The 27,876-nt window shown below is 40.5% G+C and overlaps 1 protein-coding gene and 1 long non-coding RNA gene across 14 annotated transcripts in view; both read right to left on the bottom strand.

Moving 5' to 3' along the window:
- LOC123333698 overlaps positions 1-7,388 on the bottom strand; it is an 18,621-nt gene extending 11,233 nt beyond the window's left edge. The window contains exon 1 of the long non-coding RNA XR_006551164.1: positions 7,255-7,388. This is a non-coding gene — a long non-coding RNA (uncharacterized LOC123333698). The remainder of the gene's footprint in view (positions 1-7,254) is intronic.
- Positions 7,389-13,695: 6,307 nt separating this feature from the next.
- Positions 13,696-27,876, bottom strand: part of PRRC2C (proline rich coiled-coil 2C) — a 96,073-nt gene continuing 81,892 nt past the window's right edge. For 5 of the 13 annotated variants that reach the window (XM_044943023.2, XM_044943025.2, XM_044943022.2 and 2 more), the window contains 9 exons: positions 25,228-25,340; positions 24,856-24,992; positions 21,544-21,775; positions 21,194-21,316; positions 19,698-19,916; positions 19,279-19,382; positions 18,762-18,888; positions 17,682-17,918; positions 13,696-15,619 (listed from right to left, as the gene is read on the bottom strand). In XM_044943023.2, coding sequence (XP_044798958.1) covers positions 15,362-15,619; positions 17,682-17,918; positions 18,762-18,888; positions 19,279-19,382; positions 19,698-19,916; positions 21,194-21,316; positions 21,544-21,775; positions 24,856-24,992; positions 25,228-25,340 — 1,550 coding nt within the window. In that variant the 3' untranslated portion in view covers positions 13,696-15,361. Of the gene's footprint in view, positions 15,620-16,074; positions 16,128-17,681; positions 17,919-18,761; positions 18,889-19,278; positions 19,383-19,697; positions 19,917-21,193; positions 21,317-21,543; positions 21,776-24,855; positions 24,993-25,227; positions 25,341-27,876 lie in introns of all 13 variants that reach the window. The other 8 variants (XM_044943026.2, XM_044943024.2, XM_044943031.2 and 5 more) reach the window with 6 other exon arrangements.

The following is a 27,876-nucleotide window of genomic DNA, read 5'->3' on the forward strand; positions in this document are numbered from 1 at the left end:
AAGCTTGTGTCGATGTTCTGGTGGGTGGAGCTGTATTTCTTCTCTCTCCTTTTGAAGACTTGGGTTGCTTTTCTGGGTGTCTGATGTCCTCTGCCAGCATTCAGAAGTTGTTTTGTGGAATTTACTTGACGTTTAAATGCTTTTTTGATGAATTTGTGGGGGAGAAAGTGTTCTCCCCGTCCTACTCCTCCGCCATCTTGGCTCCTCCTCCATATATATGCTTTACTATGTGATGTTTGCTTTTCTCTTGCTGACTTACTTCACTCTATATAACAGGCTCTGGTTCATCCACTTCACTAGAACAGACTCAAATTTTTTCCTTTTTATGGCTGAGGAACATTCCATTGAGTATATGTACCACAACTTCTTTACCCATTCATCCATCAGTGAACATCGAAGTTGATTCCAGGTTCTGGTGATTGTAAATAGTGCTGCAATCAACACTGGGATACATGCATTTTTTGAATTATGAGTGTCTCAGAGTATATGCCCAGTAGTAATTGCCCTTATTATTTTTAAATGTCTAGAGATCTCTTCAAGAAAATCAGAGATACCAAGGAACATTTCATGCAAAGATGGGCTCAATAAAGGACAGAAATGGTATGGACCTAACAGAAGCAGAAGATATTAAGAAGAGATGGCAAGAATACACAGAAGAACTGTACAAAAAAGATCTTCACGACCCAGATAATCATGATGGTGTGATCACTGACCTAGAGCCAGATATCCTGGAATGTGAAGTCAAGTGGGCCTTAGAAAGCATCACTACGAACAAAGCTAGTGGAGGTGATAGAATTCCAGTTAAGCTATTCCACATCCTGAAAGACGATGCTGTAAAAGTGCTGCACTCAATATGCCAGCAAATTTGGAAAACTCAGCAGTGGCCACAGGACTGGAAAAAGTCAGTTTTCATTCCAATCCCAAAGAAAGGCAATGCCAAAGAATGCTCAAACTACCACACAATTGCACTCATCTCACATGCTAGTAAAGTAAGGCTCAAAATTCTCCAAGCCAGGCTTTGGCAATACGTGAACCGTGAACTTCCTGATGTTCAAGCTGGTTTTAGAAAAGGCAGAGGAACCAGAGATCAAATTGCCAACATCCGCTGGATCATCAAAAAAGCAAGAGAGTTCCAGAAAAACATCTATTTCTGCTTTATTGACTATGCCAAAGCCTTTGACTGTGTGGATCACAATAAACTGTGGAAAATTCTGAAAGAGATGGGAATACCAGATCACCTGATCTGCCTCTTGAGAAATTGGTATGCAGGTCAGGAAGCAACAGTTAGAACTGGACATGGAGCAACAGACTGGTTCCAAATGGGAAAAGGAGTATGTCAAGGCTGTATATTGTCACCCTGTTTATTTAACTTATATGCAGAGTACATCATGAGAAACACTGGACTGGAAGAAACACAAGCTGGAATCAAGATTGCCGGGAGAAATATCAATAACCTCAGATATGCAGATGACACCACCCTTATGGCAGAAAGTGAAGAGGAACTAAAAAGCCTCTTGATGAAAGTGAAAGTGGAGAGTGAAAAAGATGGCTTAAAGCTCAACATTCAGAAAACGAAGATCATGGCATCCGGTCCCATCACTTCATAGGAAATAGATGGGGAAACAGTGGAAACAATGTCAGACTTTATTTTTCTGGGCTCCAAAATCACTGCAGATGGTGACTGCAGCCATGAAATTAAAAGACGCTTACTCCTTGGAAGGAAAGTTATGCCCAACCTAGATAGCATATTGAAAAGCAGAGACATTACTTTACCAACAAAGGTCCATCTAGTCAAGGCTATGGTTTTTCCAGTAGTCATGTATGGATGTGAGATTTGGACTGTGAAGAAGGCTGAGCGCCGAAGAATTGATGCTTTTGAACTGTGGTGTTGGAGAAGACTCTTGAGAGTCCTTTGGACTGCAAGGAGATCCAACCAGTCCATTCTGAAGGAGATAAGTCCTGGGTGTTCTTTGGAAGGAATGATGCTAAAGCTGAAACTCCAGTACTTTGGCGACCTCATGCGAAGAGTTGACTCATTGGAAAATACTCTCATGCTGGGAGGGATTGGGGGCAGGAGGAGAAGCGGACGACAGAGGATGAGGTGGCTGGATGGCATCACCGACTCAATGGATGTGAGTTTGAGTGAACTCTGGGAGTTGGTGATGGACAGGGAGGCCTGGTGTGCTGCAATTCATGGGGTTGCAAAGAGTCGGACACGACTGAGCACCTGAACTGAACTGAGAGCAGGGCTCAGCTCAGATAGTAGGTACTTGATATTTTTTGAACAAAGAAACAAACGGAAAAAATATCCTGGAACTTGCTCAGAATAAACTGGAAATAAAGCTACCACAAAGGGTACCCCTTCCCAACATTTCCCCTCCTTGATTCTACTCTTTACTGTTGTATGACCTTAGGCAAGTCACTTAATCCTTGTTCCAGAGCTAATAGAACTTTCTGTAATGATAGTCATGCTATCTTAACACCTTATATGGTAGCCACCAGTCACATGAAGCTATTGAATGCCTAAATTATGACTAGTGCAAGGAACGGAATTTTATATTTTATGTAATTTTGATGAATTTATGTTTAAGTAGCCACGTGTGGCTAGAGGCTACCCTATTGGAGTGTCTAAGTGTGTTCTCTCATCTGACTGAGGATGAGGTGATGTATGTTGAGTCCCCAGCTGGCAAGGACGGGTGCTCCAGGCATGCCCCCCACCCGCCCTCCCCCCCCCACCCCCCGCTGCCCCACGCTGCTGCAGCGGACACAAGGGGAAGAAGCTGACTTCCACATCAATAGCAGAGCCCTCTGACTAGGTGGGGAGGGGGACATGGGCACACTTAAAAGGGTGGACTTGGAGAGAGAACACCCACAGGGGCTCTATAAAGAAGTGAATGCAATAAAAGTGGCCTTGTTGGGGCCTAGGGCAGTTTCCCCCAAAATGTGCCTCAATAGCATATGGATTATCTTGAATTAAAGTTACTTAAGGGGCCAGAGCAAGAGGAATACTCTGACCCTCCTTTCTGTCTGACCGTAAAAGCAGGAAATAAACCTCTCCTGTAAAAGGACATCCTATGGTCAGAGAGAGAATTCAAGCTGAGAAGCCTATATAAACAAATCTTGGTGTTTTTTTAAATTTACTACTTGGAACCCAAACTCTGTTTAGATTCTTTAATTGAGCACCCAAAACCTAAATTTATTTGTCCTGTCCACTCCTCACAAATGTATTGTTTCTTGGTCTAAAATGTATAAAAACTTCCGGCTTTGGTCCCATTTCCATGACAACTTCATGCGCATGAATCAAAATTTGTTTTTCTTTTCCTGTTCATCTGTCTGGCATTAATTTTATTATTAATCCAGTCACCAAAACTCAAGAGGGATAGAGGAGGAAATTTCCTCCTCCCCAACAGCACCTGAGGACATTTCTCAGATGTGGACTTGGATGATCACCTGTTTGATGCTTTCAGACTCTTCACAAGAGCCCTTGGGAGTCCTTAGAGGTCTTTAGGGTGTTTTGAGCATGGGATCTGGGCAGTATTCTTCTCCTCCCTAACTAGATCACTCTGCACTTGGCTGCTTTTCCAGTTAAGTGTCTTCTGTTAGAGTTTGAAGTTCACTTAAACCTCTGAGAAGCAAAATTTGAAAATGTTGTCCATAAATGTGAAATACAGCCCAGTCCCAGCCCAGAAGACAGAACGCAGCTACAAAAGAACATAAACATACTGTGCCCCAGGCTGAGCTTTGAAAACCCAAACCCCTCAGAGTTCTCTGGAACTCAGATCTTTAAATTCACAGAGGCCTGGAATTTTCACTCATCCAAATTTATTAACTAACATTGGAGGCCTAGTCACTTTTTTTTTTTAATTCAAATACAACTGACTACCATAACTGTTCTCTAGCACAACAAAAATTGACTACTGAATATGAACATCATTTGGCTTGAGACCAAAGATTAAGTGCACAAGGAAGGGTAAACAGTGTTCAATGGTGGTTGAAGAAAACTGGGAAAGAAAGAATAAAGATTTGCGAAGACATTCTTCAAAACCAACCCCAATGACTTCGCAGAAACAGTTTTCTGGAGTTTTCTGTCAAAGTCCAGTTCAAAATGACCGATGTTTTAGGTGCTTAGGAAGTCTTCAGCTGGAGAGGGAGGTGGGGCTGGGGGTACTTTGGGGCTAGCTGCACTCGGAAGGGCTTGTCTGGATTCCACATCTGAGGGTATTTCCCCAGCGTCATCGCTTTGCTTGGTAAATCTTTCTTCTCTGGGAGGAAAGGCACACTGAATGTCATTTAAATAAAACCGGGATTTTTAAAGAGAAGAAAAAAGGAATACGCGGATCCCAGCCCCTAAAGAGAACATTCAGCATTTTAGATGACAGCCTGCCTTACCTAAAATGACATACTCTCTATTTACACTTTGCGTGTCATTTCTTCTCAAAGAGAATTGAACCATCTCCTCTGGTCCCATGGAACCAACATAGCTGAGGTTCACCCCTACCAGCCAGCTCTCTGTAGTTTCTCTAGGGTAGGCTCTCTCTCTCAAGATTTTATTTGCCTCTGGCCACCTGAGTTTGGTCCCTGGGTTGGGAAGAGCCTCTGGAGGAGGAAATGGCAACCAACTGCAGTATTCTTGCCTGGAGAATTCCATGGACAGAGGAGCCTGGCAGGCTACAGTCCCTGAGGTCTCAAAGAGTCGGACATGACTGAATGACTTCCACTTTCATTCTCTGGCCAGTTCAGCCTAGGCTCACTTCAGCTCTCCTTTATGCCTGGGCCTCACTCCACTCTGTTATACACCCCTTCCCCACCCCACACCCAGTCTGCTGGGTTCTCCTCCCCTTCTGCTAGAATGCACCATGCATCTCCATTCTACTCAGGGCTGGGCAAACCCTGCCATCAAGGGAATAGGACTAGCCAGTCAAGTGATTCAAGATTCAGATTTAACATTTCCCGGAGTACCTGCTATGGTCTAGGACTTGGAAATTAACTAGAAACTAACTACATTCAGATTCTCAGTGGCAGCTCACCCCTACTAGTTTTTTTTGCTGAGGAAGCTGAGACAGGTGATTCACCCAGGTCATGTGGCCACTAAAAGACAGAACTGGAATCCAAACTCAGATCTCTCTTGACCACAAACTCAGTGCTGCATCTCCCAGTCAGAGCTGATCCCTAATGTTGCTGAGGGGGTGTGGGGTAATGGGGGAGGGGGTAACAGGGAAGGAAGCCAGGAGAGGCCCCAGAACTGTGAAACCTCTTTATTCTTGAGTGGATGTTAAAGCACAGTGACCACAACCCCCTGGAGACAATGCCCACTCTCACAGTCTAATCAGTCAGGTCAAATTTGCCATGTAACCCCATCAGTAAAATGTAACACCTCCATGATAGGGGGTATTGCTCAGTTGTGTCTGACTCTTTGTGACCCCATGGACCATAGCCCACCAGGCTCCTCTGTCCATGGGATTTCCCAGGCAAGAATACTAGAGTGGGTTGCCATTTCCTTCTTCAGGGGATCTTCCCAACCCAGAGATTGAACCTGCATCTCCTGCTTGGCAGGTGGATTCCTTACCACTGTACCATCTGAGAAGCCCTTAACACTTCCATATCTATGATAACTAAGAAATTGTACATGATTTTTAAAATCAATTCACTAAAATCTTACATTCCAATAAACACTGAAGTCAAGAAGCACTGTGAACAAACTGGATGGAGGTCCCTATTTCAAATTTTTTACTTTTGGCCAATTTTTTCAGGTTTTATAAAATCACCATTTTTAAGCTCATATTATATCCACAGAACTCAAAAGTGTCAGCCCTGCCGATTGTTGTTTACCCATATTTGAATTATTAGAATTATTTCAACCCAGGTTTCTTGGCAGAAATTTATGTTAGGCCACTTGTCTCTACTGAGGGTTACATTCATTGAGACTAGATGCTATAACTTTAAAATCATAGAAACACCCAAACTGCAACATGCTAGCATGTGCTGCGAGTGAAGCAGGCCAATAGCGCTGGACTTCCTCCAGCTTTTTCTCTCTCATCCTTCCATCAGGATTGTCCCAGAATCTACACATGACCTCCTGACACACAGCGAAGGTACAGCATCAAGTCAAGTCAAACATCAACTTCAAAAGAGCTCAGTTGCTCAGTTTTCATAGAAATTGGAGTCCTAATGTTTTTGTTATAAACGTTTATATATGAGATGTCTTGGGCATCCTACTGGATCTGGGGATTTCAGACCAGAGAGGAGACAGAACAGCCTACTGTGGATATTGTAGGCTTGCCAGATTTAGCAAAGTAAAACATAGGTTGTCCAAGTAAATTTCAAATAAACAACTAACATTTTTTACTGTATTTGATGTGTGTGCTCAGTTGTGTCCAACTCTTTGTGACCCCATGGACTGTAGCCCACCAGGCTCCTCCATCCACGAGATTTCCCAGCAAGAATACTGGAGTGGGTTGCCATTTCCTCCTCCAGGGGATCTTTCTAACCCAGGAATCAAACCCGTGTCTCCTCCATTGGCAGGAGGATTCTTTACCACTGAGTCACCTGGGAGTTCTCTTTTACTGTAAATATATCACAAATCACACAGATTAAGTTAGACCCAAAAAACTCCTTCTGTTGTTCACCTAAAATTCAAATTTAACTAGGCATCCTGTATTTTATCCACTGATCATACCATCCGGGGAAGGTGTCAGATGGTGGACTTTTTGAGAACTCCAACATGCAGCTCAGGCAGCTAGCTACTTCAAGGCAGGCAAACTCTCTTCTGTGGGCCAGACAACCTGCTGAGGTCTCTCCTATCTAAGGGCGTGCTAGCCCAGTCCTGAGCATCAGGCATAGAGTGGGGAAGGAGACAAATAGTTCTTGCCTTACAGGGATCTGACCATCTACTTGGGAGAGAGAAAGAGCTTCCGGGCATCCATGCTGTCCCCAAATCTTGCAGCAACATACATTTTTATATTGGGAGGGCACATCAAAACTTCAAAGTTGTTGTCAAAGTGATCCTCACCCCTCAGTCAAGAGCCACTGATCTGAAGTCCATCCCAGTACCCTTATCATTGTCTACTGAAGGACCACGTGACAAAGGTCTGCTTCCCACTGTGGGTGACCAAGTGTTTTCTCATCCATAAATTCTGCCCTGCTGCAGTGGATGGATGCCTTTACATAAGCCTGAATCTAGAGGCAGTCCTCGGCCTTTGGCGTGCATCAGCATGTGTGCCCCATCCCAGCCCCCACCGCAGATCCCAGGAGTACCTCCTGGTCATGGTGATCCTGCGCCTCATCACCTCGGAGGCCAGGTCTCTGTAGGGGAGGTTAATGCTGTAGCCCGTGGAGCCTTTCCCAGCCATGGCTTTGCACTCAGAGGGTTGAGATTCACCGACACCTGTGGATCTAAAACAAAAGCACCAGCAAACCTGCTTCAGGGATCGAAACGGCTGTCTGGGTCCAGCATGGCAGGGTTTGCAGAGGACTCTCCCTGCCTGTTTTCTCAGTGGGTTCCCCCACAGCCCACCCCTCTCCCACTCCCTGCCCCACCCCTGTCCTGAGGCAGACATCTTCTCATTCCAATGCCTGCCCTGGGGAAGAGCCAGGCCTCCCCACAATTAGATACAACCGGTATTATTACCCCAATCTGGTGATATGGAAACCGAGGGCAGCTATGGCTCCCCAAGGGAACAGCTGAGGCAACAGAGGCCCAGAGAGGTAAACTGTCTTTCCCGGGGTTGCACAGCTGGGCCTTGTCCTGGCTGCTTCCCCTGTAGCGAGCACCACTCCCTCACAGCCTTTCCTTCACAGGGCTGTTTGGCATCACTGAGGCACACAGAGCCCTCTTCCTGGAACACTTCTAAAGAACAGGAAGAGGGGGCTTCTCTGGGACTCAGTGGCAAAGAATCCGCCTGCCAATGCAGGAGACACGGGTTTGATCCCTGATCCAGGAACATCCCACATGCCACGGTGCAACTAAGTTTGTGCACCACAACTACTGAAGCCGTCGAACCCTAGAGGCGGTGCTCCGCAACAAGAGAAGCCACTGCAACGAGAAGCCCACACACAACTAGAGAGCAGCCCACTCAGCGAAGAAGGCCCAGCACAGCCGGAAAAAAAAGGGACACAGGGTTGACAAGGCTACTTGTTCAAAGTACAAGGAGGCTTGATATTGAGAAGAGAAGCAGCAGCAGTGGGAGCTCTTAAAAGTCAGACATTGTGGGATATCCTTTTACACTATCTCATTTGATAACCACAGTAACTGCAATATAAGTTATTATGATCCCTACTGAAGCGCTTGATGAGGAAACAGCAACAGAGCAGTTAGGCAGCTTCCCCAGGGGCACAGAGCTACAGTCCGAACCTAAGGTCAGTCTGGCTTCAAAGACACCACTGCAGAGCCCGGCGACTCTCCAGTTCTGCCTCGGTGCCAAGCCATTTCCAAAGGAATAAGAAGTGAATCTCCATTCCTGGATACCCGGTCACACTCTTGAGGTGACATGGCTGTTCTCAGAAGAGGAGTTGCAAGGGCCTGAACTCACCAGCCTGATGTTCCGTCTGCAAAATCTGTTCTCAGGAGGAAGCCCAACAGACTCACCTTTGATGTCAGATCAGCTCAGGATATGACCCCTTCCACACCTCAGCTCATGGTCTTTAAAGAAACACCCTTATTCTGCACAGACTGTTTCCATACATCAGTTACTCCACAGCCTCCATGAAGGAAAATGCCCAAACCAGCTCACTGCTGCCAACTGCCTCCTGGGCCTTTTCATCCTCTTGTAGTCAATCTTTCTCAGCAGCTTGTGTTAGTAGATTGATTCGTGCCCTTTGAAGGTAACAGCTGACACAGCTGTTCCCTGTGACCTTGATGAGAAATCCCCAAGATGTTGCAGGGAGACAGGTCTTGAATGCAGAACAGGGGAGGGGACTTCAGCCACATGTGCAATGAGGAAGCACAGAGGCCAGAAAGCATGACATCTCGACCTGTTACCTATTGACCTTTTAAAAACTAATTCACGTCCTCCCCTCCTCCCAGCAGCATGATGATTGATTGCCCCTCCTTCCTGATGACTTAGCACTTCTGCTGAGGTGGCAGGTGCTTTGGCTTTCAAATAAAAGGGGTTGATTGATTTTATGACTCTCAATTTTGAGCCAAATGATATTGAGCAAGTAATTTTAGCTTTTATGAGGCTAGGTTTTTCTACCTGTAAAAGAGGAGTAATATTCATAGCACCACTATTCATAATAACCAAGACATGGAAGCAACCTAAAGGCCCACTGACAGGGGAAGGATAAAGACGGGCGTGTGCGCGCGCGCGCGCGCACGCACACACACACACACACACACACACACACACACACACACACACACACACGATGGAATACTACTTAGCCACAGAGAAGAATGAAATAATGCCATCTTCAGCAACATGGATGGACATAGAGATGGCCACACTAAGTCAGTCAGACAGACAAAGATAAATACCATATATCATTCTAATCTCAGATATGACACAAATGAACCCATCAACGAAACAGACTCACAGACACAGAGAACAGACTGTGGTTGCCAAGGGGGAGGAGGATGGGGAGAGAGGGGTCTGGAGTTTGGGGTTAGCAGATACAAACCATTGTATAATATAAACAATGAAGTCCTATTGTATAGCATATGAAACTATATTCAATATGCTGATAAAACGTAACGGAAAATAATATATATGTGTATAACTGAATCACTTTGCTGTATTGCAGAAATTAACACTATAAATCAAGTATATTGCAGTTACAATAAAGAAGCAATACTCTCTCCCAGGGCAGTTGTGAGGATCAAGAAAATATTTGCAAAAATCCCTAATTTAGCCCTGTTTTGGTGTTAACTATTTAAATGCATGTCTATATAAACATATCTGTATATATGTGTATGTGTGTGTATATATATATATAAAACTCAGGATGAATATGAACATATATGTATACTGCCCCTCATGTACTACCATGAATGTAAGCTTTTACTCACAAACCCTCACAAATTCCATGACTACAGTTTCCCACTCACAAAACAGAACACGAGAATATGTATTCTCTGTAACATAATAGAAAAATGTACAACTATCAATATTATTACTAACTTTACAACAAGGGCACTGAAACTTCTCTCAGGCTCCCTTAGTCATGTGGAACATAGACCAAGGGTATCTCCCAGCCTTGCAAATAGCTGAGAAGAGAAAAACAAAGAAGGGGAATGCCGAGTTCCAAAGAATAGCACAGAGAAATAAGAAAGCCTCCTTAGGTGAACAAAGCAGAGAAACAGGAAAACAATGGAATGGAAAAGACTACAGAGCTCTTCAAGAAAATTACAGATACCAAGGGAACATTTCTTGCAAAGATGGGCACAAGAAACCACAGAAATGGCAAGGATCTAACAGAAGAAGAGAGTAAGAAGAGATGGAAAGAATATACGGAACTGTACAAAAAAGGTCTTAATGACCTGGATAACCATGATGGTGTGATCACTTACCTAGAGTGTGTGGAGTGTGAAGTCCACACACACACATTTCCTGGAGTGTGAAGTCAAGCAGGCCTTAGCAAACATTACTACGACCAAAGCTAGTAGAGATGATGAAATTCCAGCTGAGCTATTTCAAGTTCTAAAAGATGATGTTAAAGTTCTTCACTCAATATGCCAGCAAATTTGGAAAACTCAGCAATGGCCACAAGACTGAGGTTGGTTTTCATTCCAATTCCAAAGAAAGGCAATGCTAAAGGATGTTCAAACTACCTCACAATTGCACTCATCTCACACGCTAGCAAAGTAATGCTCAAAATTCTCCAAGGTAGGCTTCAACATTCAACAGTATGTGAACCGAGAACTTCCAGATGTTCAAGCTGGATTTAGAAAAGGCAGAGAAACTAGAGATCAAATTGCCAACATCTGTTGGATCATACAAAAAGCAAGACAATTCCAGAAAAACATCTACTTCTGCTTCATTGACTACCCTAAAGCCTTTGTGTGGATCACAACAAACTGGAAAGTTCCTAAAGAGATGGGAATATCAGATCACCTTACTTACCCCGAGAAACTTGTATGCAGGTCAAGAAGCAACAGTTAGAACCAAACATGGAACAGACTGGTTCAAAAGTGGGAAAGGAGTACGTCAAGTCTGTATATTGTCACCCTGCTTATTTAACTTAAATGCAGAGAACATCAAGCAAAATGTCTGGCTGGCTGAAGCACAAACTGGAATCAAGACTGCTGGGAGAAATATCAACAACCTCAGATATGCAAATCAGTTCAGTCACTCAGTCACGGCTCTCTTTGTGACCCCATGGACTGCAGCATACCAGTCTTCCCTGTCCATCACCAACTCCTGGAACTTGCTCAAATTCATGTCCATCCAGTGGGTGATGCCATCCAACCATCTCATCCTCTATTGTCCCCTTCTCTTACTGCCTTTAATCTTTCCCAGCATTAAGGTCTTTTCCAATGAATCAGTTCTTCACGTCAGGTGGCCAAAATATTGCAGATTTATCCTAATGGCAGAAAGTGAAGAGGAATTAAAGAGCCTCTTGATGAAGGTGAAAGAGAGTGAAAAAGCTGGCTTAAAACTCAACATTCAAAAAACGAAAATAGTGGCATCTGGTCCCATCACTTCATGGCAAATAAATGGGGAAAAAATGGCAACAGTGGCAGACTATTTTCCTGGGCTTACAAAATCACTGCAGATGGTGACTGCAGCCATGAAATTAAAAGATGCTTGTTTCTTGGAAGAAAAGCTATGATAAACCTAGATAGTGTATTAAAAAGCAGAGACATCACTTTGCCGACAAAGATCCTATAATCAAAGCTATGGTTTTCCCAGCAGTCTTGTATGGATTTAAGAGTTGAACCATAAAGGAGGCTGAGCACCAAACTGATGCTTTCAAATTGCGGTGCTTGAGAGTCCCTTGGACAGCAAGGACATCAAACTAGTCAATACTAAAGAAGATCAGTCCTGAATATTCATTGAAAAGATTGATGATGATGCTCCAATACGTTCACCACCTGATGGGAAGAGCTGACTCATTGGGAAAGATCCTGAGCTGACAAAGATTGAAGGCAGAAGTGGGTGATAAGACGGTTGGATGGCATCACCAACTCAATGAATAGGAGTTTGAGCAATTCCAAGGATAGTGAAGGACAGCGAAGCCTGGGGTGCTGTGGTCACAGAGTTGGACATGACTTACTGACTGAACAACACTACCAAGTTATAAAAAGATCGTGACTTCTGCCTTGGGTGCTTTTTTTGGATGTTCCTGGAATACATATGAGTACCCATGTGCCTTTCCCTATGGTTAAGAAAGTGATTGCTTTGTGTGGGAGGCCTACTTGGCCATTCTATTCTCCTTAATTATACCTAATGTACCTTTGGCAGGAAGGTTTAAAAAAAAAAAAAAAAAAGCAGCACCTGAACCACGTCATTCTGGGCTGCTGAGGAAGAAAAGTTGGTAATGTCTATGAGTAGTTGTTTTCTCCCTGAGACTTGAAATTGAACACCCCCTATTGGCAAGGGCTTTCCAGGTGGTTTAAGTGGTATAAAGAACCCGCCTGCCAATGCAGGAGACTTGGAAAGTGGTTTTGATTCCTGGATTGGGAAGATCCCCTGGAGTAGGAAATGGCAACTCACTCCAGTATTCTTGCCTGGAGAGGGGATCCTAGTAGGCTACAGTTCCCATGAGGTCACAAATAGTTGGACACAACTGAGCACATCTCTTGGTAAAAAAGAGAAAGAATACATTGATCCATCCTCCCTTCTGTCCCTCTACATCCTCCTTGAACCTAGGACTTTCTCATCTGGAATCTCAAGCCTGATTAATGAAACTTCCTTCCTTTAATTCTCCACTGAATACTAATGCATTTGGGGAGCTCCCTTTTCATTTCAGGTGAATAAATTGTTGACTTTGCTTTTTTTGCTCAGAAACCAAAATTTACATATAAATCTACTTATTAGCTAGCGTGTCAATAAATCAATTAGTATTACCCAAACAATTTTAGGTTTTAATCATACAATCAAGTTAAGCAGTAGGGTCATATATAGGCAGGGGGAAGACAGAGTGACTGGAAAATGGTCCTAGGAAACAGAGGTCAGGTATCAGTGTCGGCAACCTGCAAGACTTCAAGCCACCACGACTATACTCAGGTAAGAACCGTCTTTTACATTCCCAGCACCTGACACATGTATGTACTTGATCAACTGACTAAATTATATCAAAGCCTCATCTCTTGCTTAAACTCTAGTTCAGGTAAAATATCCTCCTTTGATATTTCTCTGTCCAGGGAAATGTATGTGTTTTTGACAATAATTCTTTGGAGTAATTCATGTTGGAATATAGAGTAAATTATTGAGTCTTGCCCAAGCTTTACTAAGATTTATTTTGGGTCCTTCCATTTCCAGTCAGAAAAATGGTGATTATATTGTCTACATTCAGCAGTTTACAACACCAAGAAAGACGACTCTCCTCTTCTTTGACAGGCTGTTTTCAAATGAACATGGCTACCTTGAGAACAGGGGCCATACATACTATCCTCAAAAGACAGTCTTTACTTTGACTGAATAAGCTTTATAGTTCTTCAAAGTCAGAAATCAAGTTTTGGGGTGGTATTTTTTCCCCCTAGAGCATAATGTACTCTTACTTCAGATTTTAGGAATGGATATGAAGCTCCAAGACTCATTATTTAGAGAATACTTTATTAGTTTCTGTAATCAAACCCATGTAGATAAGACCTTACATATTTAATACAGTGTGTTACCCCTGTACAAATGGAAAAAATTATGTTTAACGTTTCTAGACCAATATGGCTGTTAATTTCTGTACAATGCCAACCCAACACGGTACAACTGGGATACTTTTTCCAAAGTTGACAGCACAGCTAAAGTTTCCAAAAATTCAAATTATATATATATATGTATATATATATAGATTTATTTATTTATATAAAAAGACCAATAGCAGTATGTTATGCATCAATAGCAGCAACAGCTTTTCCAAGTTCTGCAGTCATCTGAACAAAATTATAGAGACATCCAGCACACTCCATTAAAAAAAAAAAAAAAAGTAAAAAAAACAAAACCTCAGAAAACAGCAAAGTTCTGTTACTGTTGTGGTACCTGGCACCATTTTTTTTTTTTAATTACGTTTCTCAATCATCATCTGGAAAGAAAACATTCTAGAATAACGTCATTAAAAACAGATCTGATAAAGCACGGTCACTACTACATATCATAAAGCAGGTACAAGATATTTTACATTCACAGAGGTATGATACAGTACTGTCCTACATCTATAATACTAGAGGATATAATTAAAAAGGCATTATTTGAGACTTGATTCTACTTTTCCAGCAGAGGGCCCAAAGGATGGTTATGACACAGCTCTGGTACAGAAATGCACCTTCTTAGATAGGATTTCCTTTCTTTATTGGCATAGTTCTAGGTACTCGCTGCTCTTCATGAACATCAGCTAAAAACCGTTTAAAAAAATAAACAAAAACCAACCATTGGATTCATACAAAGATGACTGAGGAGAGGCAAGCAGGACTCAACCTAAGTAGTATTTGACCAACTCCGTCATGTCTGAATGGTTAAGAGCTTCATGGAAGAAAGGAGATGCCAAGTAGCACTTCAAAGCTTTGGGCCACAACCAAAACACAGCATCATTTCAAACAGAAGCAGCAGCCAAACACTGCCCACTTGGATATGTTCAAGGATGTTGATGTCAGTATTTCATCATCTGCTCACTCATCCAGGAAGAAGGGGAGATCAGTTACTGTACTTTGATTGTGTTCAACTCAATCACCATGTTACAAAAATAGCAAGCTGCCATAATAAAAAATAAGGCTCCTCTATCCAGCACCAGTTATCTTCTGTTCTTCACCACCAAGCCCATAAATGCTATAACCATATTCCAAGAACATGAGGGAGCACAGAAACCACATCTGATGTCTTAGCTGGGATCATCACTTTGTTCAGGCTGAGCTATTCCTCTGTGGTGTTATTTCCCTCATATTTCTGGTGTTTCGTCTAACCATAAGGATTTTAGTTCTACATTATATGCACTCAAGGAATGTGTGCATGTATTCATGTACAAATTCTGACTGAAGATGCATGGCCGTCAACAGAGTGCATGTTATACAGTAGGTGCAAGCTGGCAAAGCCTCATTTTACTGGTGCAGCAGCTGTGTGTCAGTGTAAATTGCTCCTATGTCCCTTGCGCACCTCCAAGCTCTGGACAGGATAATGTCAGAGACCACTTTACCCCTTTGGCTGACGGCATTGTCTAACTTCATTCTCCCTCTTTCCCCTCTCCCTTCCCCTACCCCCTGCAATAACCACAGCCTTTAAGATTTTGTTTCTTCGGTTTTGATCGCCTGAGGTTTGATTGGTCCAGTTCTAATAGGTTTGGTGGCTATGGTGGGTGCAGGGGGTGGCTTTTCTTCTACTTTTTCCTGACAGACACCAGGAGGGTCCGTCAGGGTTTCAGGAGGTTTACTTGAGTCACTGTCCACTTTCTGGGCTTTGCCTCCTATCTGTTTGTTCTGTTGCTGTTCAGAGAAGAACCGTTGCGTGGACTGAAGAACCTCTGCTCTCTGTTTTGCCTTAAAAAATGAGAAACAACAACTGAAAATGCTGCAGTATAACCAAAGCCTGTCAATCAATCTCAGTTCAAATCTTTTTACCAATCACAAATCAGTTTTCCCCACGTTGGTTTGGCCCCAAAGTACCTCATTGATCTGTCAGCTTTTAATGGATAGATTTCTTCCTATTTTTGAAAACATTCCATGTGATTCAAAACAAAACAAAATAAAACAAAAACTGAAAAGAATAGGACCACCTCCCACCATCTTTCCAAAGTTTGCCCTTGTAAAAAAACAATAAAATATAAATTGCTGTTGGTTTGTATCTTTTCTGTAAAAAACTTATTGATATCAAATTTTATTTAGGGAGCCTGCTTGCAAATTTGAAAACATATAAATGTAATACTTAAAACTTCTATTTATCAATATGTGGTCTACAATAAAACGAAAAGGAAGCACTTATATTGTGGCATTACCAACACCTAGGACCAAATGTCTTGTGGCTGAGTCCTCTTCCCACAGCTCTCTTCTGCAGGGGAAGAGCATCAGAAATTAGTAACTACAACTTCACTTGATCACTAAGTTCTGATAGCTCCTACCACATTCTGAGCTGGTAAAATAATTTCCTAGTTTTATTGACGCTGTGCCCCCAAAGAATATACTTACGTCAATCTGTAAATTATACCACCATAACATACACAATTAAGAATAAAGTTTCTACACCTCTGGCATATAACAAAAGCTCTCATGTTCTACAGGTAACCTGTACTATTCAAAGATCTGAAGCAATTTCATGACATCTGTATCCTTTTCCACCCCATTATTAAGCTCTAATGTAATTTCCAACATGCGGATGTAGGAAAATCAAGTGGCAAGGAGGCAACAGAACTGGAAACCAAGGCCAAATTGTTTCCAAAGATTTCTACACATATAGTATTTTTAATAGTTACAAATGGATGGAAATCCTAGGTACGCAGCCTTAATAAGAGCAGATAACATTCAACAAGTGTTTCACTTCAGGGCAATCTTTAAATTTGATTATTCAGGATCACAAACAAGGGATATCAACCCAGAAAGAAACTTTACTGAATTAACTGAATTTTCTAACAGGATTGTCCTAAACATATTTCTAATTCAGAATAAAGTGTGACTATGGACATTTCCCATTTGAAAGTGGTAAGCTTTTTTTTTTGTTCTCATCTTGCCTGATATATATAGTGACAAAATTGGCAGAAGTACTAAGACTTTAAAAGTCAAGTCTAAGTAAATATAGAAACAGGAATAAATTATTCAGCTATCTGTACTGGCAGACAGGTTAAGTTTATGCTGCAAGAACTGTCCCCACACAGACTCCTCAAGGCACCCTTCTGCGTTTAGCAAACCTCATGTTTATCAGTGCCTTTTATCATGAAGGATCCCAAAGTGCTTTTTGAGTTCTTCATCTACAACTACACAATCAGTTGTGGAATACGGATGCCTCAAACGGCAGGCAAAAAAAAAAAAAAAATAAAAAAAAGATATGAAACCAGTTTGAGAAGAAAACTATACTTGGATGCTTGGATGACTCATGAAGGAAGAAAAATCAAGATAACATGCCTTACCCATTCCAGAGTTTTCACATAACAATGATTTATATCTTGGGATGGGGGTGGGGGTGGGAAGGGAAGAAAAACCAAAAAGAAAGAAAATGGGGAAGCCTGTAATAATTCATATTACTTATTTGCTCTTCCCAAAAAATATAGCAGCTAAACTCAGATCTCAAACATTTATTCTACAAACAATTCATTTGGCCACAGAGCTTAAAACGTTAACTTGTTTGCTGACTATAATTGCAAAAATAAGAAACAAACAAAAAACAAAAACATAAAAAAGAAAAAGAAAAGTGTGTGTGTGTGTGGGGGGGAGGGAGTAGGAAGAAAAAAAATTAAATTAAAAAAAGGAGGTGGTGATGAACAAAAGTAGTTAGTCTGTCAAGTCTGCTAAGACAATGAATGCCTGGATAGGCAGTTACGGGTCCAGAGGCATCGTAAGACATGGTTCAGAGACAGATTCGTGCTCTGTTGGCTGTTAACACTGTACTAACCTTCATGTCTTGTTCAGCCTTCAACGCAGCCTGGGCCTGATTACCTCTGACTCCAGATAGTGATCCACAAGGACCCCTGGCTACATGTGGCAAACGAGCATGGCTCATGAGGCCTGTGGTCAGCGGAGGAGGCATCTGACTGGCCAGTGCCATTGGTGGCCTCTGAACAGGCGCTGGGAAGGTGTTAGTATGTGGGGCTCTTACCAATGGAGGGACCAGGTTAGGTTGAGAGAGAATCTGAGTGAAAAAAACAAAACATACAACATTGAACTGTTAAAAAAAAAAATTGCCAACTAGACTAGGTTGGCTTATACCAGAGTAAATCTGTGCCCATTCTGCCAGTGAAAGGAAGTGTATGGGTTTGTGCCATTCTATTACGGGACCAAGAAGAAACATTCTCCATGCTTGGAGAATCTGACAAAAATTAGGCAAAGCATGCTATGGCACTTCAGTTGGTTCTAGCATTTCAGCTACAAATTCTGAAGGGGAAATAGAAAAGCTATTAAATAGGCTATCTTTTTAAAAAGATATAACTGCAGAAAAGGCACATATACCAAATATAATCTGAAGATAAATGAAAATAGTACTAATCAACAAATATATGAGAGTTCTTATCAAGTTTAGTTAGTCCTTCCATATAATTAGCGAAGGGAAGAGAAGCCAACATGTTTACACATATATTAGAATGTCTTTTAGAATTTCTCTATCAATTGCATATAGTTACCTTTAGAAAGCAAAAACCAAACCCCCCTCCCCAACTTTAAAACTAGAAAATGTTAAGCACTGGGACCCTTCTCTGAAAAGTCAGCTTCTTCAAAAGATAAAAGGTTTGGGACTGAAATAAATTTTTAGAGCTGTGTGGGGAATCTTTTGACTATATTTCAGTTGTCTGCTTTAGAACTATATGGTTACTACTTGTGTCTAGCTAAAAATTGTACAGAATATATTTGAATGTCATAATTTACTAAAAGCTATTTCTAAATTGGTTATAATATGGCAGGATTATAAAATCAGAGAATTAGCCAGATTAGCAATCACTTGCAAGTAAGTAATACTCATTTCTCATTTATATCTGCCCACCTGGGGTGCAAACTGTGTAGGAAATGGTTGTGTCATTCTCACAGTGGCAGGGGCTGACTGGAACTGCTTCTGATAGACAATGCTGTTCATTTTGCTGGACTGGCTGTTCGGACTTGTGGAAGTAGCCCTTGGAGAGAAGCCATCACTGGTCAGTAACAGTAGTGCCACGTAAGTAATGCTGTTAGTTTTTAGAGACATGGCTTTTGGTAGATTCATCATACTTGGTAGTTGATGAAAATTTACTGGAGATACCAAACATTATGCTGGGAATGGAAGTGCAGATCTGAGAAAACATACTAGCTTGATTTTCCCAGGGTTAAATTTTTTTCCCCCTTAAAACAGTATAACAAATACATTCCTTATTATAATTAAGCTTAAATAACAGCTTAACACTGTGGGTAAAACTATGAGAATGTCTTATGCTTATTATAGGAAAAGTGACATATTAAGTATCTAACAGAAACATGCTACTCAGCTATTTGGAAACTCTATAAGCAAATTTAAATGCCCATTTTACCGGAAAGGACTAGATGTTGGTGTGGTGCTTCTGCCACTGATTGGAGGAGTGCCTGGTTTTATATCAATGCCACTTCCAAAGGCTTTTAGTTCCATTTCAGACATCTGAGGAAGAGCATAAAGTAAACTTAACATTTTTGCAATTCCATAAATTAAAGTGCTGTGTTTAGTATTTTATCTATAATTTCATCTGGCATACAGCAAAGAACCTTAGAACAAGATTTTATGATTTCTTTGTTATAAGGTAAAGACAGAGGGCCTAAACACATTAACAGTGAGTGGATTAAAAAATAAGTATACTGAACCTGACATTTTTTGGGGAATGGAAGAAGCTTGATTCTTATAGACTATACAGATACATAAATCTAAACTCATGGCCTTAAGTTCTCAAAAAAACTGCATACATTTCTCTTCACTTACTTTTCCTGTGGTTGCGATCATGCTATGCTGTGTTCCAGCAGGGATCAATCCCCTGAAAGGCTGGCTTACTTGTGCAGTACGACTCATGCTCTGGGCCTGTGCTTGTGGGGCAGTATGCTGTAATGGGGGCTGAAGAGTCTGAGGCAGAGCAATTAAAGGCTGCCCTGTAGATCCAAAATTAGGCAAAGAAAGCTGGGATGCTGGTAAAGGTACTGTAACCTAGAAAATAAGCAAACAGAAACTGCAGCAATTTGTTTAATCTGTTGTACGTATATCCCTGTAACTATATACATGACTCTTCAAATACTTCTGAGTAAGATTTTAAACAGAATACTTCAATCTATTAATATATTTCACATGTAAATATCTTGATTAGTGACTACCTCCATTCTTTTATTAAATGTGCAACAATAAAACAGATTAGCAGTAGAGAAACTGTATGAAATAATTATGACTGTCTTTGAATCCACAGTATGTCTTAATAACCCCAGAATACAATAAAATCATGAACATACACTTTAAGAAAGTAGTTACAACTTTCATTTTTACAATAGATATTTTTTATATTATTTTAAAGGTGTGGTCAAAATGAGCTTTGACCAAAAAAAAATCTTTCTGGTGTCATACAAATAGTATTTAATTTGAATGTCAATACGGTGATATTTTCTTAATTTTCACCCCTTAAAATATCCACCAAAAATAGCTATGAGCAGATGACTAACGGCTTGCCTCTCTCCTCCAGCCCTCCATCAACTTTTTAAAGAGTAAGCTGATTTATGAGATTGTCAGAAGGCAGTTTCATAAACATATACATTTCACTGAAAATTATTATTACATTCATATACTTAAGAAATGTTTTTGTTATTTTTAGTCTATCATACTCTGCTACACAGTACTATGTATTATATTAACCAGTGTGGGTGGTCTTCAGGGTCTTCCTTCACCTCTAGCATGGATGGGTAAAACATTTATCACACTTACATGTAACTGCATGTACTGGACAATGGTTTTCAAATCTTTAGACTTGTGGAATCTTTTGTTAAAATAATTGATTATATAAAAATCCATTTTAGGGACTTCTCTGGTGAACCAGTGGCTAAGACTCCACGCTCCCAATGCAGGGGGCCTAGGTTTGACACCTGGTCAGGGAACTAGATCTTACATGCCAAACTACAGATCTTGTATGCCACAAAAAAGACCTGGTGTGCCACAACTGATACAAAATAAGTATTTATTAATAAATAAATAAAAAGAAGTCCCCTTTAAAAAGAGGTAAAGAGCATTACTGATTTTATGGGAAGTGAGGGTGAGAAGAGGGGTGGTATAAGACTGAAACATGTCCCACTACCAGTGGACCCCAGAGAATTCCTAAATTCCTCAGGAAAAAACTCTGAGGCCACTGGACCATCTCCCCATCTTGGTTCTATTTTAATGCCCCAACAACAACAAAAGCAACAGCAACAACAATAATAATAAAGAAAATTGAGGAAATTTACCATGCCATAGTTTACCTGCTGGAGAGCACTTGGTGACTGGGCAGTGTTATAAAAATTTGTCTGACCAGGCTGTTGTACTTGTCCAGAATAAAGATTTGAAGCCTGGGTAAGATTCGCTCTAGCCTAGAAAATATTTTGTAAGAAGTAAGATTGAAATACTTTCCAATTCAGGTATCAAAGGTTACGACTTCAAAGTAATCTCAAAGAATCTGATTAGCATTAGACAGAAAGGAAGATCTTGTTTTTTCATTGTGGCTTTTAACATTTTTTTTTTTTTTTCAAAACTCTTTCTTAAATAATTTGCTGAATAGGAATACAAAAACAGTGTGTGATTCTAGCTCTTGCCTTACCTGGAGAAGATGTGTATCGATCAGTTGAGAACCTCCTAGTCCTGATGCCTGACCCAGCTGATGTTCATACAATATGGGAATAGGTTGAGTATTTGAAGTTTGTTGGAAGGCAAGACCTGACTGTGCTTTGGCAAGTTCCTGGTGTTGGACAGCTGGAAAGTTGTGGATGGCAGTACCAGAAAGGACCATAGATGGCTGGGACAGACTGCTCTGCATAAAGGCTGGCTGAGATCTATAGAAGTATTAAAGAGAAAGGCATGTTTTAATCTGGACTCTTAAGAATGAGTATCTCAAATGACCAAATACTCTACTTAGCATAACTAAAGAGGTAGAGAATACAGTGTCTAAAGCACTTGTTTCAAAACTTATTGAGCCCTATATACAGTAAAGCTCTGCACGTTAAACTTCTGGGAAAAGGCTTATTATTACTCTTGCTGAGAAAATGCTAAGATTTTCTTCTCTTTAACAATGAGAATAATTCTATTTTCCTGTGTTCATTAGTAAGCTCAGAACCAAATCTGTTGTTTTTCTCTTTGGCATTACCAGTCTATTTGAATTTATAGAACCAACAGCTCTGATTTTTATTATCTGTATTTCATTACAGATAATATATACATAGTATACATATATAAACATGTAGTACATATATTTTAAGACCTCTATGGAATAAAGCAGAGTAGCAGTTAACAACAGGAGCACCCTCAAAATTCTGTTTTGTTAATTGAAGCATAATGGACTCATAACATTAGACTAGTTTCAGGTGTACAATGTAATGATTCGGTATTCATACATATGCAAAATAACCACCACAATCAGTCTAGTTAACATTAGTCACGACACATAGTTACACATTTTTTTTTGTGATGAGAAACTTTTTAAGATCTATTCTCTTAGCAATGTTCAAATATGCAAAACAGTATTACGGTCAAAGGGTATATGACTCCCTTATAAAGGGGATGTAATGTACAACATGGTGACTATAGTTAATAATACTGTATCGCATATTTGAAGGGTTTTTAAAAACATAGAACGCTGAAATCTAACCCCAGACTGCCCTATTATTTCTGGGATGGAGGCAGGAACAAAACCCATTAAGCAGGAACACCTTTCTAGGGACACAACTAATTTTTACAACATCTACTTATAATGCTTCAAACATAAAATGTGAAAACATCAGTATACAGTTAAAACTACCCCATCTTGGCAGAAATTAATGCCAATGATTCCCTGTTAATAAATACTACGCTAATTAGGTTCAGAACATGAAACAGCAGAATGATGTGGAAGGGATACAAACAACTACTTTCAAAGTCGAAACTGGTGCCTTCCAGGTAGCCATTTGTCACAATTACATAGACATTTACATACACACACACACATTACATATTACATATATATACTTAAAAATTTCATCTTTCAAGGCAATTGTTAAAATGGGGGTTACAAATACAGAATGTCGGTGCATTGCAAATCCATCTCCTATGACTACTGAAGACATTACTAATTACTGAACTCTGTTTAACATAGCTCAAAGGTAGCAAACTTTTCAACAGTGTTTCAAATAGCCAATTAAAAGGAGGTTGGTTTTGAGATTTAATCTATTTGCTATTTCTAAATCTACTAAAGTTTTTTTAATAAATATATATTTTCTGGATTTTTACATTTGTGGAGTTTGGTTTTTTGGTTGCTGTTGAGTGCAGAGTCTTAACCACTGGAAGTCCCTCTACTCAACTTTTAAGTTTTACTACAAATTTCAATGTAATCTCAAATTTAACAACATGAAAGAGACTGCCTATAATTATATTTAGGGTAATAATTTTACTTGTACTGAGAATTTTTTGGAATAACCAAACTAAATGACAAGAGTAGTATCAGAATTAATTAATTAGTATTAATTATACAGATGTACTCAATGCTACTGAAAAATCTTTAATAAAAAACAAAAGTGAGAGCCCCATTTATTAAGTTTACCAATAATTCTGCTCCTTTGAGAAAGTGTGACTGGCTGAGACCACCTTCTTTAGGAATGAAACATGATCTGTAGAAATGAGCTATGTCAGTCGATGCCAATTTTAACCTATAAAGTATGGAAATTCTACCTGAATCACTTAAAAGCAAATTTCCAAAAGGAAATGCCTAATTTTGCAAGCTAATTTACACTAAATGTCCTGAAAGGAATTTCTTTTTCTTTTTGATGGTTCAGAGCCATTACCATGAGTACTGATGACAGATGTACCATGAAGATGACTGAGTTATGCCATCATCACTGCTATCATTCAACCCTTAGGCAATGGCTCCCCACTCCAGTACTCTTGCCTGGAAAATCCCATGGACCGAGGAGCCTGGTGGGCTGTAGTCCATGGGGTCGCGAAGAGTTGGACACGACTGAGTGGACTTCCCTTTCATTTTCACTTTCCTGCATTGGAGAAGGAAATGGCAACCCACTCCAGCGTTCTTGCCTGGAGAATCCCAGGGACGGGGGAGCCTGGTGGGCTGCCGTCTATGGGGTCGCAAAGAGTCGGACACGACTGAAGTGACTTAGCAGCAGCCACCCTGCCAGTCTTATTAAGTTGGAGATGAGAGACACCTGGGTTAAATCCAGGATCTGCCACTTATTTGTACTGTACATTAGGATAAAAACAAAATAAAACCCACAACCTCTTCAAATGTCAAACAGGGATGACTTAATCTACTTTATCTGGTCTTGGGAAAACCAAATAAATTAGTGTATGTCAAGGGCTGAGTAATATATATAAAGTTGGATAAAGATCAGTTTTATTACTTGCTTAGCTGCAAAGATAACAGGATGAATCCTTCAAAAGAATGGTTTCTTCTATACTATACTCATATACGACAACACACTCATCACTACTACTTCTGTTCTGTTTCAGACATTTCACTTCTCTCGCTTTTATTACATTCCATCCTGGCCTCTGCCTCCTTACATACTGCTATCATCTGCCGTGCCTTAGCTCTTACACAGAGCAAGTCTGATTTACAGTTGTTAGCAGCGAGGTGGCACTTACACCTTTAGGTCCTTAAGCAGTTTTTCTCTGTGATTTCTAATTTTTATGGGACTGCTATTAGCTTCTTCTTCAAGAAGCTTTGAAGCTTCACTTTTTTCAATAAAGTCTGACAGAAATTACCAGAGGCTGAAGTTCATGACATACATGCAACACAATTATATAATGCAGTTTATAAGAAGGTCATCTTGCTTTTGGGGGGAAGGAGGGAATAGACAGGATATGGCAAGAAGGTTCAGCAATTACATTGTTTCCAACATCGTCACAAACATAATTATAAAGCATTTACCTGTATGGCTGAAGTGAAGAACTGAATAGTTCCTGAGCCTGGGAAACAGCAGGCCCAGCACCCAAACTCAGCTGGGCCTGATGCTGTCCTTGCAGTGGGGCATAAATAGGGATTGGGATCTGCTGAACTGAAGTTGGCTGCAATGCAATGTAAAAACAGTATGTGAACACCACATACACAAGCGACACACTTGGAAAATAAAAATGTGAGACATGAAACAAAACATTAATGCTACGTATCAGTTCCCTTTGAAAACAAAACAAAATGTGAACGTCTAAAATTCCTTTTCAATCCATTACTAGTCCTAAACTGAGCCCCCGAATACTATTACACCATAAACATGATAGGGTGAAAGAAGCCTGTGATATTTACCTGAGAGAGACCCGGTTGGAAGCCTTGTTGCTGAGCCAAGGATGGTGGAGCCAGTCGCGCATGTTGGGTATTGAATAGATGACTTGTGTCCATGTAGAAAGCTGGGATCTGAGCTACAGATTAGCAGGAAAAATAAGAACCAATGAGTGTTCCACCTTCAGAATCTTCCAAACAGTAACCCCAACCAAACTTTAAAGCAGACTTCATATTAAGTGAGCCTTCTGAAAATTCATATAGCTAAGGAAAAACTAGAAATGTGAAAAGATGCAAAAGGAAAAAGATGTAACATTTCTACCTGACAGGTATATGCAAATTAAAACAATGACACTCTCGTACTTGTGGATGGTAGGAAAAAAACACTTTCATATACTGCCACTGGGGTATAAACTAGCAAAATTTTATATAATCCACAAAAACTGAAAATGAACCAGCAAATCCACCCTAATTTTAAATCTACCAATTAGAATTTAGCAAAATATTTCAAAAGAATTATGCCAATTTATACGCTCCTTGGAAGAAAAGCTATGACCAATCTAGATGCATATTAAAAAGCAGAGACATTACTTTGCTGACAAAGGTCTGTCTAGTCAAAGCTATGGTTTTTTCAGTCATGTATGGATGTGAGAGTTGGATCATAAAGAAAGCTGGGCACCTAAGAATTGATGCTTTTGAACTGTGGTGTTGGAGAAGACTCTTTAGAGTCCCTTGGACTGCAAGGAGATTGAACCAGTCAATCCTCAAGGAAGCTAGTCCTGAATATTCATTGGAAGGACTCATGCTGAAGCTGAAACTCCAATACTTGGGCCACCTGATGCAAAGAACCTACTCACTGGAAAAGACCCTGATGCTGGGAAAGACTGAAGGCAGGAGAAGGGGACGACAGAGGATGAGATGGTTGGATGGCATCACTGACTCAATGGACATGAGTTTGAGCAAGCTCCAGGAGTTGGTGATGGACAGGGAAGCCTGGTGTGCTGCAGTCCATGGGGTTGCAAAGGGTAGGACATGACTGAGTGACTGAACTGAACCAACTAGAATTTGGCAAAATATTTCAAAAGAATTATGCCAATTTATATGCTCACTAGCAATGTGCTTTAAGAGCCTAATAACTGAAAGAATTTGGTATAGATTCTTATCAGATTTCTTCTCCATGTTTATATTCACTACTTTGTGTTATGTTGTTTTAATATAACAGTATGTTTGGGAGAACTTTCCATATTGCTCTTATTATCATTATAAAGAGTACTGCAATGAATGAACATCCTCATACATATATCTCTGATTACCAAGTAGGCTTATCTACACGGTAAGACTCCAAACTGGCTTCCCCAGTGGCTCAGGGGTAAAGAAACCACCAGCCAATGAAGGAGAAATGGGTTTGATCCCTGGTCTGGAAAGATCCCACATGCTTCAGAGCAACTAAGCCTGTGTGCCACAACTATTAAGCCCAAGTGCCTAGAGCCTGTGCTCTGCAACAAAAGAAGCCACTGCAATGAGAAGCCCTCAAACCACAGAGAGTGATGATGAACACATAAAACATTCTGAGATACTTTTCTAAAAGAATTATGCCAACTTACATGCTCACTAGCAATGTGCTTTAAGAGCGTAGTAATAATTCCTATGGATCCTTACAGATACTGGGTATTAAATATGCTAAGTATTATCAATCGTCCTAATATTTCCCAAATAGAAAGACAAAAAATAGCCTCACTGTCCTTTTATTCGGAATTTAAATCATGAGTGAGCTTGAATATTTTTCAATCATTTATTTACAATTTAACTCTGATTAACGTGTTCGTTTTTAAGGCAAATCATTCAATATCACGGTAATGCAAGTTTATGCCCCGACCAGTAAGGCTGAAGAAACTGAACAGTTCTATGAAGACCTACAAGACCTTCTAGAACTAACACCCAAAAAAAGATATCCTTTTCATTATAGGGGACTGGAATGAAAAAGCAGGAAGTCAAGAAACACTTGGAGTAACAGGCAAACTTGGTCTTGGAGTACAGAAAGAAGCAGGGCAAAGGCTAATAGAGTTTTGCCAAAAGAAAACACCCTCTTCGAACAACACAAAATAAGACTCCACACATGGACATCACCAGACGGCCAACACTGAAATCAAGTTGATTATATACTTTGCAGCCAAAGCTGGAGAAGTTCTATACAGTCAGCAAAAACAAGACCAGGAGCTGACTGTGGCTCAGATCATGAACTCCTTGCTGCCAAATTCAGACTTAAATTGAAGAAAGTAGAGAAAACCACTAGACCATTCATGTATGACCTGAATCAAATTCCTTATGATTATACAGTGGAAGTGACAAATAGATTTAAGGGACTAGAACTGATAGAGTGTCTGATGAACTATGGACAGAGGTTCGTGACACTGTACAGGAGACAGGGATCAAGACCATCCCCAAGAAAAAGAAATGTAAAAAAGCAAAATGGTTGTCTGAGGAGGCCTCACAAATAGCTGTGCAAAGAAGAGAAGTAAAATGCAAAGGAGAAAAGTAAAGATATACCCATTTGAATGCAGAGTTCTAAAGAATAGCACGGAGAGAGAAGAAAGCCTTCCTCAGTGATCAGGGCAAAGAAATAGAGGAAAACAATAGAATGGGAAAGACTAGAGATCTCTTCAATAAAATTAGAGA

The sequence above is a fragment of the Bubalus bubalis genome, chromosome 5 (assembly GCF_019923935.1).
Source record: "Bubalus bubalis isolate 160015118507 breed Murrah chromosome 5, NDDB_SH_1, whole genome shotgun sequence".
In the NCBI taxonomy this organism is placed as follows: Eukaryota; Metazoa; Chordata; class Mammalia; order Artiodactyla; family Bovidae; genus Bubalus; species Bubalus bubalis.